The 17,545-nt window shown below is 32.2% G+C and overlaps 1 protein-coding gene across 5 annotated transcripts; it reads left to right on the plus strand.

Annotated features, from left to right (window-relative positions):
* The first annotated feature begins 7,029 nt into the window (after nucleotides 1-7,029).
* LOC115965895 lies at nucleotides 7,030-12,692 on the plus strand. 5 transcript variants are annotated; one of them, XR_004086219.1, is made up of 6 exons: nucleotides 7,030-7,285; nucleotides 8,578-8,664; nucleotides 9,417-9,492; nucleotides 9,585-9,648; nucleotides 11,015-11,086; nucleotides 12,447-12,692. XR_004086219.1 is itself a non-coding variant. In XM_031085187.1 (4 exons), exons 1-4 carry the CDS (start codon nucleotides 7,085-7,087, stop codon nucleotides 9,585-9,587), a joined length of 363 nt encoding a protein of 120 aa, XP_030941047.1. In that variant the 5' UTR covers nucleotides 7,030-7,084; the 3' UTR covers nucleotides 9,588-9,649. The 5 variants fall into 5 exon arrangements, 1 of the variants encoding a protein (XP_030941047.1); XR_004086218.1 differs by lacking the exon at nucleotides 12,447-12,692 and having other exon boundaries at nucleotides 11,015-11,343; XR_004086220.1 differs by lacking the exons at nucleotides 8,578-8,664; nucleotides 12,447-12,692 and having other exon boundaries at nucleotides 11,015-11,343.
* The last annotated feature ends 4,853 nt before the right edge of the window (nucleotides 12,693-17,545 follow it).

The following is a 17,545-nucleotide window of genomic DNA, read 5'->3' on the forward strand; positions in this document are numbered from 1 at the left end:
ACCTATCATTTTCCAAAATTTGATGATGATTCTATGACATTAAATATGCATTATTAGTTTTTTTTTTTTAATTTAGTGTTTCTAACTTGATTTGTTTTGTATTTCATTCTTCCTTTGATGCATTGGGTGTGAGAATGAGTGTTTCCCTATCATTACTCCACTTAATGTGGACAATTTTATTTATTTAATTTAGGCAAAATATTATATTTAAAATTTTTAAAAATAAAAAAGGAGCGGAAATATAAATAATTTAATGATATATGTGGGGGATGTGGTTGAATTTAAATGTTAAATAAAATGATATGAGAAAAAAAAATAAAAATAAAATACATAACAATAAACACTAACTTATCCAAATAATTCTATGTAATATAATAATAGTACATTCTTATATACTATTTTTAATTATTTATAATGAAATATGATAATATTTAACAATCAAAGACATAAAGAATAAATAAAAAAACTTAAAACACAAAGCTAAATCCCATAAACCAAAATAGAGCTCTAAAGAATACAAAACTTTATCAGGCTAAAATAAAGATGCAAGAAAAATAAAAATAAAAATCTACCAAAAAATTGAGGGAGAAAGAGTGGGAAATAACCACTTTTCTGTGAGATAAAATTATGTAAAGAATAGAAGAGTGAATGATAAATTTATATTAAGAGGATGATAATACAAAAAAACAAAATAAAGGAAGATAAAAGGAAAGAGGAAGAGTGATATCAAGGTAGAATTTTTGGGGAGATGAAAACGTAAAGAGAATTAGAAAGGTTGAAGAAAGTGTAAATGTTAAAAAAAAAATGAGTAAAATTTGATGAGCACAATTTTCTTTTATTTGAATTTAAGTAAAATATTACATTTTTTATTTTGTAAAACAAAAAGAGAGAAAAAATATAAATAATTTAATGATAAGGAGGATGTGGTTAAATTTCAATATTGAGTAAAATGGAAGAGAAGAAAAAAATAAGAAAAATTAAAAAGATATAACAATAAACATTAAATTATCCAAATTATACTATGTAATGGAATACTATTTTATTTTTATCTACTATCTTTAATTTTTTATAACGTAATTGGATAAAATTTAACAATCAAAGAGCAAAATAATAATAATAATAATAACTTAAAACACAAAACTAAATTGTATCAACATAAATTAGAGTTCTTAAAAATACAAAATTTTATCAACCTAAAGCGGAGATGCAATAAAAAAAAAAATCCACCAAAACATTGAGAGAGAGAGAGAGAGAGAGAGAGAGAGAGAGAGAGAGAGAGAGAAAACCTTTTTGTGAGAGAAAACTATGCAAAGAATGGAAAAGAGTGACAAATTTATAGTAAGAGGGAAGGGATAAGAAGAGACAAATAAAGGAAGATGAAGAGAAGGATGAATAGAAATATTAAAGTAGAGGGTAGTGGGGAGATGAAAAGGTGAGGGAAGAAGAAAGGTTGAAGAAAATGTAAATATTTAAAAAAATAAGTGAATGTAAAAAAAAATTATAGGAAAATTGGAAATAAAAAATAAATATATATAGATGTTAAAATCGACAAAGATGAATATGTAAAGTCAATAATCTATTTATATATATATATATATATATATTTTGTAAAAAAAATAGGAATAAATATTAATTATATATAGATGTTAAAACCAATAAAGATGAATATGTAAAGTCAATAATATATATATATATATATTTGTAAAAAAAATAGGAATAAGTATTAATTATGTGGTGAATGACGTGGTGATGAGGTGGCGCAACAGGAGCTCAGTAGCTATAAATGCCACGCTTCAACTTTTAGTAATATATTGATTTATCATAAAGTGGTAATAGACACCAAAGCAGAGAGAGCAATGCAAAGCAGAGAGAGCAATGCAAATTTATTTTCTTTCCTTTCGAAGATGTGACAACTAATGGATTTTTAGAAAAAAAATTTAAAAAGTTATTATATAAGATGAAGGAATAGACATTCAATGCTTTTGATAAGGAATAGTTATTCCTCATTTTAAAAAATAGTTATTCATAAGGAATAACTATTCATTGTAATAAAAACATAATCAAACAACCGAATAGCTATACCATAAGAATATCTATTATATTATAATATCTATTACAGTTTACCAAATGTTCCCTTAGTCTCAAAAATAGAAAATTATTTTTGAAAACAAAATATAAGGGGAAAAACAGTTATTAAACATACCCTTAAAGTTTGGAGGTCTTTAGATTTTATACTTTGAAGCTTCAAAATTTGGATTTTACTCTTAAATTTATATTTTGTTTGTATCCATATTTTCCATTGAGTGGCACATAAACTCGTTACATGTGTTTAGATTATCCAATAAAATTATATCATATCATTTTCATGATTATGCCATGTGGCATCATTTTATTGGAAGAATTAATCATGCGTGGCAATCTTATTTGCATTTAACAAAAAAATAAAGATTTTTTTTTTATGCAAACAAAATATAACTTTAGGGGGTAAAATTGAAAATTTAAAACTTAAGGATGTAACATTCAAAGACCCCAAAAACTTTAGAAGTGTAGTTTGCATTTTAGTTTGTATTAACTGCTAATTATAACTGCAATTTAGTTTGTCTTAACTGCTAATTTTAGTTTGCATTTTAGAAGTGTAGTTTGCATTTTAGAAATATGGCAAATTATAAGCATGACTCAAAATCTTCTTCTTCCTTTCAATAGTTTGTCTTAACTGCTCATGGCAAATTGTATGCATGACTCGAGCGATTGTTTGGATAGTCAATGGTAGATAAATAACTGTTTGAGTCAGAGATAAAAGCAAATATAGGGCAATTTTCAAATAATGTTCAATAATGTTTGTATTTATGGAACACATATTTTTTTGAAAGTTTTGGTAGTACATCACATTATCCCAAATTTCAAGGGTAGTTTTTGTATTTTACCCTAATAAACAAAGACGAATTGCATGGGTAAGAATTGGGTCTAGTGTTCTTTGTACTAAACCTAAGCCAATTCCAACATATATTTCTCTTTTTGCTTAGGCATGGTTTAAAATTAAATTTACAACCGTAAAAGTTCTAATTAAAACTCAAAACTATCTTTTTAGTTTGTCATTTAAGTGTGCATTTTCTTTTTTTTACTTATTTAATTTTTTAATGTTCAACTTATCTATAAGATGATTCTCCTCTTTAAATTGGACTTTTATGTTTTTCAGAAATACCCTTAAACCTTACATTTAACAAAGAAAAACTTAAAAACAACATGGTAAAAATATATCTCTAACTCCATTTAAAATGCCTATAAAATAGGATACTCCTCTACTAATTCATGTTTTCACACCAAACTTTTCCATTGCATGTGCAAAGTGCGTGTGATGAGGCGAGTTATATATAAATGGGTTCTAGCAAGTTTATAGGTAAAATCTCTTGTCATAGGGGCCTGGGTTCGAATCATACTTACACCAAAAACTAATTGGTGTTTAGGTCTGAAAAAGTAAAAAGTGATTATCATTGAATCATGTATTAATTCTACTATATCTATTAAAAAGAAACAAAAATTCTAGGCGAAAATACCATTTTGATCCCTACATTTTAGGCTCACGGTTAATTTGGTCCCCGTTATTTTCAACTTACAATCAATTTGGTCCTTATTGTTAAATACTAATGAAAAATTCCTATGAGGCAAATCGTATGTACTGTTGGCACATTTCATGCCTACATGATTTATAAAATAATATTAAAAATTTTCAATCAACATGAAAAAATTGCCGCATCAACATTTATATTAAATTATGATTTTTTGAAGGAAAAAATATTAAACGAAATGAATAAATTTTTTTTATAGCAATCACACTTCTTTTCATTTCTTGGCAACCAAACCCAATACAAAGTTTGAAAAAAAATCTCAATACCACTATTTTGCGGTGGGTTTATTTTTCAATTGAAATGGTTGGGTTTGATTTTTATTCAAATCCAAAGTCTTCTCTCTCTCTTGGAAATACAGAAAACCAAACTCAAAGAGAACCCAAAAGCAGGTCCCAAAACTTAAATCATATTGACCATAACTCAAGTAAATGTTCAGATTAGAAATAGCTAAAATAATAATAATAATAACTCACTCCTCTGTGCTATATAATCATGAGTACAAAGTTCAACAAAAATTCTCACTATGACTAGCGATTTGGGTTAGTTAGGGCCGAATTTTTTTATTTTCATTTTCTCACAATTTCTCAAAAACCAAATGGTGGGTAAGCTTCAACCACCTATCCCTCTCTACCTTGCTGCCGCTGCAACCTAACCACTATAGAGACCTAAACCTCTGTCGTAATGCAGCTCTATTTGCCACCGATCAGCCATTGCATGACCCAAACACTCAACAAGAAATGCAAAAGTCGTTGCCATTGAGGAGTCACATCAGGTCGACAGAGATGTGCTGCTGTTGGGGTTGGAGTCCATTGCCACTGCTAGTACAGTATACTGTTAGGGTTGGTGAAGGCAAAAGAGATCAGTTTCATGTTGGTGATGTTTTGTTTTGAGTTTCAACTTTCAATACACAAATTTGGACATTGTTTTGTTTTTCTAAGTTGTTTGTGGTTTTACAAGATGGGTGTATTGTGTTTGGTTACCCAGAAAATGGAAGAAAGAAAATGAATTCGAGAGTGATTGTTTTTATTTTTGTTTTAAACGAGGAATTAATTTTGTCTTTTTTTTTTCTATTTTTTATTTTTTAATGTTGATGTGGCAATTCTTTTGTGTTAATTAAAATTATTTAATATTATTTTATAAGCCGTATAGGATTGAAGTGTGTCAATAGTGCACACGATTTGCCACGTTGGCATTTTTTATTAGTGAGTTAACGGTAAAAACCAAATTAACTACAAGTTGAAAATAACAAAGATCAAATTGACTGCTACCAAAATATAGAGACCAAATTGATTGTGATCCCAAAATGTAGAAACCAAAATAATGTTTTGGCCAAAATTCTATATACAATTTTTATTTTTTGAGAAACATATACAATTATTATTGATTGTGCCAAATCACTATCTTTTGTTTTTATCAAGTAGCTACCATTTATGGTGATTCTTGGCTATTAGGCACAGAAGGGGGGAAGGTCAGCTCTCCTCCCTCTGTTCTTTCATTGGAAGCAACTGTGGATGCTCTAATTGATCCACACACGGGTTGGTGGAATGTGCACCTAATAGACTTATGTTTTTATCCCCTAGAAGCTCAACAAATTAAGTCCATACCTTTGTGTTTTGTCCCACAACCTGATATTCTGATCTGGCCAAAGGAAAATTCAGGTGTGTACTCGGTTAAATTCGATTACAAAGCTCTTTGTGAAGAGGACTTGCAGAACCCGATCCTCCCTCATGAAGCAGTAGCACAAAAAACTTTCTGGCGTGAGATTTGGAAGCTAAAAGTACCAGGTAAAATTAAACATTTCCTTTGGAGATCTGTTTCTAACTCTCTCCCTACAAAATCCAATCTTGTAAACAGGAAAATTCTGCAAAACCTAGTGTGCCACTTATGCTCATTAGCACCTGAGGATGTGATTCACGCTCTCTGGGGTTGTGTAAAAATAAAGCATATCTGGTCTGAAGATTTTGGCTGGGTGGATAGGACAGCAGCAGCAGCTCTCTCTTTCAAGGACTTGGTCGACAAAATAAGGGAGAAGCCTCAGACCTTGGCCCTCTTTGCTGTCACGACTTGGTCAATTTGGCAACATAGGAACAAGTCACGTTTGCAGGAACCCTCGATGCCGCTGGAAAAAATTGCTTCTTACGCCAAGAACTATATCAGAAATTTGAAGAACCTGGAATTTAGACAGCCACGGTCACAGAACAGTGTCAGCAAGAAATGGAAGCCTCCTCCACTGAATTCATACAAAACAAATTTTGATGGGGCTATGTTCAATGAATCGGAGGAAGCGGGGATTGGGGTTGTTATCAGAAATTGTAAAGGAGAACTTATGGCGGCACTTTCAGAAAAAATTCAGAAACCACAATCTGTTGTGGCCTTAGAGATGTTAGTTGCAAGAAGGGCAGCCCTTTTTGCTTGTGAATATGGTTTTCAACAATTGTCATTCGAGGGGGATTCTGAGTTGGTGATAAAGGCGCTAAGACATGGAGAAATGCAACATTCCTCTGTTGGTCATATTCTAAAAGACACAATGTCTTATGTAAACTCTTTTCAGAGCTATTCCTTCTCTCATGTGGGTAGACAAGGCAACTCTGTTGCCCATGCCTTAGCCCAAAGAGCAAGGCTTTCTTTTCCTATTGTAGTCTGGAAGGAGTCTGTTCCTCCAGACATAATGTCTTTTGTTATGTCGGATATTTCATCCATTGAGTAATAAAGCTTACAAGTATTCATTCTCAAAAAAAAAAAAAAAAAAGTAACTACCATTTATTAAAGGGTCATGTTAACGAGTGCCCTTAGGGTATTGGTTAAGAATCCAATTAAAGAAAGTTTTTATGGAAAAAGAAAAAAAAAAACAATTAATGTTTTAACCGCTTTTTTCATTTCCCATAAAAGTGATGTCAAAACTTTCTTAAAATGGATTCTTAACTAATGCTCTAAGGGCACTCGTTAGCATTTCCCTTTATTAAATACTTTTTCAAGGAAGATTTATTAAATACTTAAGTCTTCTATAGTTTCGGGTAATGTGAAATTAAATCCCAAAATTTAAAAAGTTTCAATTAATATCATAAACTTATTAAATTGTTTCAATTCATGCCCACCACCACAAGTCGATATTAATCAAAAGTAATAGAAATTCACATATGTTGTTACTAAAATCTATTTAAACAAGAAAAATCTTTTAGTGAAAAATACTTTGGTTTAATATAATTCCAAATATTTAATTTCTTAATCTATATATATATATATAAAACCAAAGCTTTTGAAGCTCCCACAATTTTCCACATCAGCATTACTTAAAAAAAAAAATTCTAATTTATAAATAAAACCGGAAAAAAAAATATTCTCTACCACTTAAAAACAAAACCCGAAAATACTTCTTCTATAACTAAAACCCCAAAAAAAAAAAACAGAAACACAAAATCAGAGAAGCCTAACACGCTCTGCCTTCTCCTTCCTCCAAAATGCAGACCACGCTCAGCCGTTCCCCACACGCAAATCGCAGCTCAACGTCTCCACCTTCAGTCCAAAACGTAGGCCACCATCAGTCCTTCTCTCCCACAACTCAACGGCTCCACCTTCTCCGGCACCACCCTTCTCCAGCTCCATATTTGTCGGCTTCGGTTTTTTTTTTTCAGACCAGATTCTCTCCGCAAACATTATCGGTTAGTTTTTATTTTGTTCTATAATTTTGGTTGTTAAATATGATTTAGGGTTTCGTTTTTGGTTTTTAAATATGATTTAGGGTTTCAATTTTGGTTGTTAAATATGATTTAGGGTTTCGTTTGGGAGTGTTTCCTTTGAATGATTAGTTTAGACAGATGGGTTTGGAGCCATAATGGGTTTTATTTATTGGTGGCAAGAAAATCCATCTGGGATTTTAGAGTTGTTATTCTGTTTCATTGTTAATAATTTTGTTATGTTTTGTGTAAGGAGTTTTGCACATGCCCTTGATGTTTTTGTGAGTCATTTGTTTGTGTTTGGATTTAATTTAAGTTTCTGGGTTTCTATACAAATGTGGGTATATTAATTTAGTTATTGGAGCAGCATGCCCTTGATGTTTTTATGAGTCATTTGTTTCTGGATTTATATACAAATGCAAGTATATTAATTTAGTTATTGAATATTTAACTTTCTGTTGTAGATTATTGTATTATTTTAGCCTCATGTGAATTTGTGGTTAATTATATATACTTGGTGGCAGTATTCAGTTTTGATCTAAGCTTCCCAATCCTATAGGTTTTGCTTTCATGTGTTTCAGTTTCATTTTTTTTTTTTTTTTGGTGCCTATCTGGGATTTATGGTTTCATGATTGGGTTATATTTTATACTACGTGATGTATTGTTTTCACAAACATTGAAGGTTTTCTGTTTTACTATGATATGGACTTTAGCAAAAGATTTTTAAGTTTATTTTGAGAGTGATGTTATGGTTAGCTCAAAAACCCTTTAATGTTTGTCCAACCCTAAATTTATATGTGGGTTATGCATTGTTCCCATTGTGAATGATTAATTTCATTAAATGTCTTTCTTATATTTGGAGGTTTTTGAAATTAAAAAAATTAACAGTTTGGAGAGTTGACCCCCCCCCCCCCTTTTTTTTTACTTGAATGAATTGATAGTAGATTTCAATGTGATAGTTATAATACACTATTTGATGTGCAATATGCATTTTTGGGCAAAAATGTTGTTGTGTTGGGGGGTTGCCATTCTTCATTACTAGGAGTTTTAAAATCTGTTATCAATTCATCATAGCTTTCATGATGTTGAATAATAATTGGTATTTGTTAGTTGATTTCATGCTTTAAATTTCTAATTTGTTAATGCCCTATTTTTTAATAAAAATGTTTAGTTTTGTGTTTTCTTTTCTATTTTTTTGTAAATCTTGATGAGTTTTTGTAATTGAAACTCTCATTGGAGAATGTTATCCATGATGTACATTCTATTTTATTTTTAAGGAAGAGAGATGCAAATAAGATGCTTAGTGAAGTGCAAAACAGGAATTCTTGGAAGACCTCCATGGACAGTGAGCATATGTGGAATAGGTGAGGCCCTATCACCGTTGGTGGGGCATCACACCATCACTATATATATATATATATATATATATATATAAAGGGCATTTTGAAAATTTAGTTATTGTTTAAATACGTTGTACCAGATTCTCATGTTGTAGTTGCTTTATGGTTAGAATTAATAGATACATATGTTTGATTCTTAGATATTCCTTTTTTTTTTTTTGGTGAGCAATTTCCACACCAAGCTGTTGTTGATTAGTCATAAATTTAATTAAGTTATTTGTATGTCAATGAGAAGAACATATATTTTCATGTTCTATGGTTCCATTAGATGCTTTGTACTTTGGAGATATTCTTGCATACGAAAGAAGCTGTTACTCTACAATTCTACCAAATTACTCTAAGATCTTGGTCTGCACAACTTTTTGTCTTCCTCCCTCATTTTTAAGGGTTTTAATCATTCAGTATAATGTTGTGAAATAAATATCTTTGTTCTTTAAATTTAAGGTAGTTGTGAATTTCCAATTTCTTCATCATGATAATATTCGACACCATTTTCACTGTCCTCACATATGTACGGTTCTATTTTTTGGTTCAATTTCAAAGAAATAAAAACTAATTGTTTACCCCGTGCATGTTTTATGTTTAGTTTAATTATTATTTCATCTCAAGTTTACCATTGTTTTATTACTTCTTTATCTAATTTTTGATAAGAATCTTCTTTAAGAGCAACATCTAGATTTTTGAGGGGTTTTATTTGATTCTTTGTTTGGTTGTAGACCCCAGCTTCTTTTCCAGTGTCCTTCTGCAACTTTGGCTTTGCTGTTTGTCTACAACTTTTATTTGTTAGTTGTGGTAAGGTTTTTATTTTAAATTTTGGTATAACCATGGAAGCTAAGATTCGTTCCTACTACTGACTTTTATTTTCTACTTTCTGCCATGCACAGTGAAGGACTGAACCTATAAAGTTTAGAAGCTGTCTACAAATTCCAACAATAGCAAATTGAAAAGGTAGAGCTGTGTTATTTTTTTCTTCCCTATCTATTTTTGAAGCATATTTTGAGAGACTTCATTGTGATCCAAGCTGATATGTTGATTATTGAATCTAATAGGCAAATAATGGTTTAAACTTCGTGTTTTTGATGAATTTGGGGTACCCAAATTATATTTTTTTTTTTGTATGGAACAGAGAACAGGTACTTAATTTAGAGTCAAATCCCTCTCATAATAAAATTTTTTGAGTACATGAACTAAATCATGCCTTCCTATAGCCTCTACATACTGTTTGCCTTTGCCTTTATGTATTGAAGTCAATATGTGGTGATAGGCTACTTGAGGTGTTGGACATAGATTTGCCTTAAAGTAATTGGGTGGTCAGATTTTACCATATCAAAGCTACCTTGAGATTTCATTTGGGAGGAGAAACTGAAAAAAAAAAAAAAAAAAAAAATTGTGCTAAGTGTGCTTCTTTCAGTTTTCTTTTAGAGTTCTCACATGCCCAATTCAAGGATGCACGGACGCGGCTCCCAGGCCAGCGCACCCGCGTCCGACGCGGCGGGACGCGGCGACGCGGGAGGGACGCCGCAGACCGCGCGTCCGTCCCGCGTCGTGCCGCGTCGCGCCACGTGGCGGATCCCTCGGGCCGACGCGGGCCGACGCGGCGGGCCGACGCGGCCAAAATCGGCGCCGGCGGCGAAATCGGGCCGACGCGGCCGAAATCGGGCCGAATCGGTCCGTATCGGCCATATCGGCCGGCGATCGATACGGCCGATACGGCCGAAACAGGCCGGAAATCGGCCGTGAAAATCGCCGGAGAGGCCGAAATTCTGGCCTCAGATGCGTTTCTTGCCTTATTCTTTCTTTGTTTTGTGAATCAAGTATATTAATGTGTTTTTTAAGAATATTTTAATAGTAAAAATATATAGAAAATATAAATAAAAATATTTTTAATAATTTTTTAATCGCCGAGTCCCGCCGCACCCGCACCCTACTTTTTCAAAAATTGCCGAGTCCCGCACCCGCACCCGCACCCGCACCCGAGTCCCGAAACGCACCCGTGCTTCATAGCGCAAACATTTTGTTGACTTTGGTACGAATTTTTCATGTTTACGCAAAGTGAGAATTTTTTATTTGAAATGGTTGAGATTTAAGGAACTGTTGTTGCCATTGATATTGGTGACGATCTCTACTAATTCTTGCTACATCAATATTGGTAATATGTTTTTAGGAAGAATCTAAAGCTTGATCAGTTTGTGTTTTTAAATTAACCTTACCTCCCATAGAAAAGATGGGTTTTAATCTATTATATATATATTTATTTTAATTTGTTGAAGTGTTTAATTTAAACATTTTCCTTATATTTTTCTATGTCTAACAGCAAAGGTGCAATGAGAGTTAAAGATGTGTGCATTGTTTTCAGAATTACTTGCGATGTGCAAACAATAGAAGAGTGAGCTTATCTTCATTCTCATGAAGTTCTCTTTTCTCCTCCATTTGATGTTAATAGTTTTAGAATTAATCCCATTTAAATTTGATGATTTGTCTACACAAATCTGATGGACTATTCTGTGCATTGTTATAGATCTTGACTCAATATTGTTCAAAATCCTAAATTCCTTGATGTGTGGTCTGCCAAATTTTCTTTTGAAAGTCAAATTACTTTGAAATTTTCTTAGGATTTATCAATATGTTCAAATTTATTATTTATCTCCCTTCCCATTTCGCATTTTTTTATTTTTCTTTTTTTTGGGTGAATGATCTTAATCTATGTAGCAGATTGCATTGCATTGTTATTGACTACAAGTATTTTTTACATGGGCTGCCAGTGAACTCTGATTATCACAATTGGGTATTATCTGAGTTTTCTTATAAACACTCTCTTTCTTTTTGTATCATTATGTGCATGTTTGTATTTTTTTTTTAATAAAAATTTTGGTTTGGTTATTAAGAAAGTGTAGGGATAAGTTTTTGTATTTTTATTTAGTATGTTTGGGATTCAAGCATCTTTATGTAGTTGTTTGGGATAGAGTTTAACATTGATGGTGAAGGCTCAGCGTGCTAGGATAATGCCTTTGAGAAGAGGTGATGGATTCCTAAAAAATATGAGAAGTTGATAGTTTACAACTTTACATTAAGCGACATGGCATTTGGAATTGGAGTTAGAATCCAAAACCTTATGGTAGGAAACATGTAAATGTTCAATTTCAATGAATAAAAACTCAAGTCATAAATTTTTCATGGTTGTTTTCAATTGTTCCTCTGAATGATTATTTGATTTAAAGTTTTCTTTCATTCTTTTCTTCTAGGTTTGGTAAGGTCTGGGAAGAGTTGTAGACTTTGTTGGATGAATTATGTGGAAACTTTAGGAAATAAGAAGAAACTATACTCAAGCTTTATAAAGCTTTACTTATATGAAAACCATTTTATCAAATTTAGTTTGTTGAATTCTGATTAAGATGAATGGATAATTCAAAACAATTACACTTATATATTGAATTTTGGTATGTTGTTACACACAATATATTTATATATTGATTGCTGCATCATTATTATGTGATAAAAGTCTTTCCATTTATCATTTGGCTGTCACATCTATAAAACCCTAAAACTTAATACCACATGCAGAACATGTATAAACTTCAACATCAATGATGTGCCAACGGTGATTAAAGTTTGCAAGGTGTTCCATAATTATTATGAAGTTAGCAAAAAACTTGGTAAAATTGTTGATGTCTGTTTAGGTTTTGTGCAAACGTGATTTTTACTTGATACCACTTGCTGAAAACTCACTTCAAATTACTAATGTATAGGAATAAAATAAAGGAGAAGCATACTTGGTTCAAAACTATTCGATGGAATGCCCTCATGATAGCTCTTGCAATTGCTATTGGCTTGCAAGAATGAAAGGGAGGACTGCCTTTGTTATTGCAGTGGTTCATCTTGAATTGGCTTGAGTTTTCACTTTTTATTTTATTTTTCAAATATTATTAAAACTATTATAGTTCATGTAAAATTAAAAAGTTTTAATGTATAAATTATACTTTCATAAGATTTTCCCGTGCATCGCACGGGTTAGCGACTAGTTAAAAATAAAATTTCAAACTGGTTCAATTATTAATGCGTTCCATGATTCACTATTAATTAAAAATAATAAAAATTTACATCAGTTATAACTAAATCTATCTATATTAGTGAAATTATAAAATAATTTTTTTTGCAATTAGTTATTGTTACAAACACATTTTGAATAAAATTTGTGTAATCTACTCCAGCATGAATATTCTTTCAAGTCTAGTTTCTATGTCAATGGTTTGTTTTGTAGTAGCCTCCGCTACATTGTCATCTTAGCCGTTGGAACTTGACGATATAAAGATCCTTACTTTCGCAGTTTCACTGCTAAAGGTTTTTGGATTTCTCTTTTTCTTAGTGGAGCCCCTAGCCAAGGACCATATTGCTAACCTTCTTTTCTTAATCTTCTTTCTTCTTTTTAATTTTTTTTTACTAAGGCTGCGTTTGTTTTGGTGTAAAACCATTTCAGGAAATGATTTTACACCTCACCGCGTGTTTGGTTGCGCATGGAAAATAGAATTTTCCGGAAAACAATTTCAGTTGACCGTGTGTTTTATGGCTTTGACTCGGAAAATATTTTACACTTCTATTTTCACTACAAATGATTTTCGGACTCGGACGCGCAAAGAGAGAGAGAGAGAGAGAGAGAAAGAGCATGAAGAGAGACTAGAGAGAGTGAGATCGGGCTCGCACCGTCAAGGTCATACCACCGCCCCAAGCCCAGATGCGCCGTTGAGCTCGCACCGGCGAGATCTAGCCGCGAGATCGCGCCATGGAGATCGCGCCGTGAGATCGCGCCGTGAGATCGTGCTGGGGAGATCGTCCGGTCGAGATAGCACCGTGAGATCACACCCCTCTAGATCGCACTGTGAGATCGTCCCGCCGCCCTCTAGATCGAACTCTTTTCGTCTCAATCTCGGCACTGCCTGAAGCCTGCCGTCGCTGGACCGGTCTCATCGCCATGACCCACCCATGACCAATCTCTCTCTTTCTCGATCTACCTCTCCCTTTCCCTCGATTTGCGATCACTCTCTCTTCCTCCTCCCTCTCTCAGTTTGACCGAATGGTTTTGTGTATTGAGAATGGTTTTGTTTTGATTTTTGTTTCTTTAAAAGTTTACATGTTACAATTTTCTATTATAAAATTTATTTGGTAGCTAAGAAAATTGGTGAGAAAATGTGAGAAACTAGTAGGAAAATAGCATTTTTAGAATGCAACCAAACACATGAAAACATTTTCTAGAACAATTTTCATAATGCAGCCAAACACTTGAAAATATTTTCCTTTCCCGAAAATATTTTACACTCCGAAAATATTTTACATCCAATCAAACGCAGCCTAAGTGCATAACACAATCCTTATCTCCATGATCTAGGTGACTAGAAGTTTGGTAGTTATTCATATAAGAAGTAAACCCAAAATGGAGGCATTGTTCGAGTAGTAGTGACCGTTTGGAAACGCGTCTACGTTTGTGCTTGTGTTGTGCGCTTTCAGTGGATTTTGTGCATTGTTCACAGGACCCACAAGTATTTTATTCAGAAAAAAAACTTTAAAATTGGGTACCACAGTACTAATCACACATTTAAAAATTATTTTGTTACATTGTTTTCAATTTTCAGCTTTCAGCAATAAGTAGTATCCAAACAGACCCGTAGTCTATCCTTTAGGCAAGGAGAGGGTGGTCTTGTAAGACTATCTTATAAGATAACTTTTTCTTTACGCAATAACTATTTTTATGTCAATATTGACTCGATATGTAAATAATGACCCCAAGCCACTTTGTCATCTACCATGTCTACCTTCTTTAACTTCCCATGACATTTCCTATATTCACCCTTAGTGTCCGTTTAGGAATAGCTTATCTAGTTTGTTCTCTTTGACAAATCTAAGGTAAACGTATTTGCAATGATAGTTTCTCTTATTTGGCTTAGGAGAAACAAAGCTCTAGTTGGCGAGGCATCCTTTCCATTGGCCAATATCAATTCTTTGGCTCAAGAAAATCTATAGGAATTCCAACAACTTTGCCCAATCCATGCAAAAATCCCAGCTACGGCTTGCTTAGTTCGATGGCGTTCTCCTTCCTCCGGCTGGCTCAAAATTAACTTTGATGGAGCTATTTTTAATGGAGACAACACTACTGGTTTGGGTGTTATAATTTGTAATGAGAACGAACGTGTGAGTTGTGATGGCTGCTTTATCACAAAAAATTCCACTGCCTACCTCAGTAGAGATGGTGGAAGTGCTAGCAGCGTAGCATGCTCTTTGGTTTGCTCAAGAGTTGGGTTTTGGGAAAGTGATAGTTGAAGGGGATCAAAGATCGCCATTGATGCCTTTCAAATGGGGACAAAGCAATTTGTAGAATTTGGCCACCTTTTCCATGACATCAAGTTTATTTCATCGTATTTTTCTAAGATTAATTTTTGTCATGTTCAGAGACATGGAAACAATGTTGCTCATAATCTTACTAGAAGGGCTAGATCGTTTGATTCCACTCTTGTCTGGATGGAGTCTATTGCTCCGGATATCTATGATGCTTACAACAATGATTTGTTTTTGATTGAATAAATTTCCCCCTTGGGGTATTTCTCAAAAAAGAAAAGAAAAAAAAAAAAGACAAACAATCCAAGTGGTAAAAAAAGCCCATGTCATATTAAGTTTTCTCTCTCCCTTTGTTATCTTCCTTGCCTCATTCTCTAACACAATATCATCATCCTCAACACACTTGGTGGACGCCTAGACTGTGGCATTTTGGACTGAAGTGGTGGTGGGATTCACAGTAGTTTATTCTTTCCCTTAAAAAATGGGGGAAAATTGTTAAATGACCTTAACTTTAAAACTCTGTAGCTTAACAATCATCTTTTCAAATTATCTAGCAAAATATTATTCTTTTGGAACTCGATATTAATAATGTCAATTTCTATGAGTAATTTTAAGTGCCTAAAGTTGAGTTCTATACAAAATTTTCAGAAATATTTAAGTGGCAAAATATGTATAAAACTCGACGTTACTAATATCGAGTTCCAAAACAGAGGTATTTTGCTATATAATTTAAAAATGAGTTGTTTGGATACATTATACATAGTTCAAAAAATAAGGCTAAATAGTCATTTTTTCCTTAAAAAAAGAAAAAAGAAAAAAAGAGTAAAACTTGAATTTTATATTTTATCTCATCAATTTTAGATGTCTTGCGTTACCATCATTTTGATTTTTCTCATTTTTTCTAAGAAAAAACAAAAGAGAGGATCAATTACCTATGATTATGTTTGCAATGAAATTGGCTAATGAATATTAAAAAATTGTAAATAGACAAATGCAAATTTGCCCCCTTCTCTGACCAACATCATCACACCTGCCTCCAGATCATAACAAGTCACTTATGATTATGAGTCTCTCACTCAAAATCTCATCACAGACCTAGCTTCTCTCTGATTGCGTTTGGCATTGGCTTAGTGTTTGTTTGGCTCAAAATTAAAAAGTCAATTTATTTTATTATTCAACTTATTTTTACTACTATTCATGGGTCCCACTGTATTTTTTGATATTATTCATGAGTCTCGCTATACTATTTCAGCTAATTTTTACCTTTATTTACAGTATTTTCAGCAAAAAGTTTTTAGTTTCAGTAAAATAAACGGATCCTAAGTGGGCACTAAAAAGTTAACTTTTTTTACTATTTAGCTTATTTTAGTTGCTATTCAGCTTATATTTTATATTATTATGAGTCTTATTACACTTTTTGGTACTATTCTTAAGTCTTACTGTATTATTTTAACTACTTTTTAACTTTATTTTCCATACTTTTTTTAACTACTTTTTAACTTTATTTCCAATACTTTCAATAAAAAAAAAAAAAAAAAAATCAGTTTCATATAAAGGTATTGTTTCAGCTACCTTTCATGGGTCTCTCCGTCTCGCTACGCCAGAGCAATAGCAAAGGCCCCAACCCAGCTCATAGCAAACCCGCAACCCATCGAAACTCGAAAGTCCCACTCCAGAAATCCATATCACATCTGAAGAAGAAATTTTCCACGACTCCCGCATGAAGAAGAAATTTATTTAAAAAAATAAAAGTCAATGCCAACCCATTAATCACACAGCACCTAACCCATATTCATTCAACCCCAGCATCCGGATTATACGCTAAAAAAATTCTATTTCTTTCTGAACATTAAAATAAAAATTTTATTACAATGCATCATTGCATTGCCTTATCTAAAATAAAGTAAACCTCGATTCTAATAAAATAATAATAATTTATTTAATTATTATTAAAATTTATTATTTAAAAGATTTGACGCTTTATGTGAAATTAACTTTAAGTTAGTTAGTTCAACCAAAAAACTTTAAGTTAGTTAGTACTGATTCATAAAATTATATTTTTGATGCAAAAAATTAACCTTTGTTCCATTTGTATTAAATAAATTTATTTAATTGATATTTAAATACAAATGCCCGTAGATTATCGCCTCAAACCCCCAATTATATTGAACGAGTCTTGTTGAAAAAGTTCCACAATCTTATCTACACTTACAAATAGCAAAAAATAATAAAAATGTGATTTTTAAACTGGTCACTTTCGTCTATGTAAAAAGCTATTCATGTTAGAGCATTCACATTAGCTTGTATAAAATTTTCTGTTTATTTTAACATAAAAATCTACTTTGTCTATTTTATATAATTTCTTTTCAAAACCACATACATCAAATTATCTATTTTACACTACATTTCATTAAAACACTATTTCTTTATCAATTTTTTATTACTCTGTGTGTGTGTGTAAGTAAAAGCATATTAAAAAACTAAGGGCAAATTACAGCTTATCCACCTATGATTTGACTGA

This window comes from Quercus lobata, chromosome 10, assembly GCF_001633185.2.
Source record: "Quercus lobata isolate SW786 chromosome 10, ValleyOak3.0 Primary Assembly, whole genome shotgun sequence".
Lineage (NCBI taxonomy): Eukaryota > Viridiplantae > Streptophyta > Magnoliopsida > Fagales > Fagaceae > Quercus > Quercus lobata.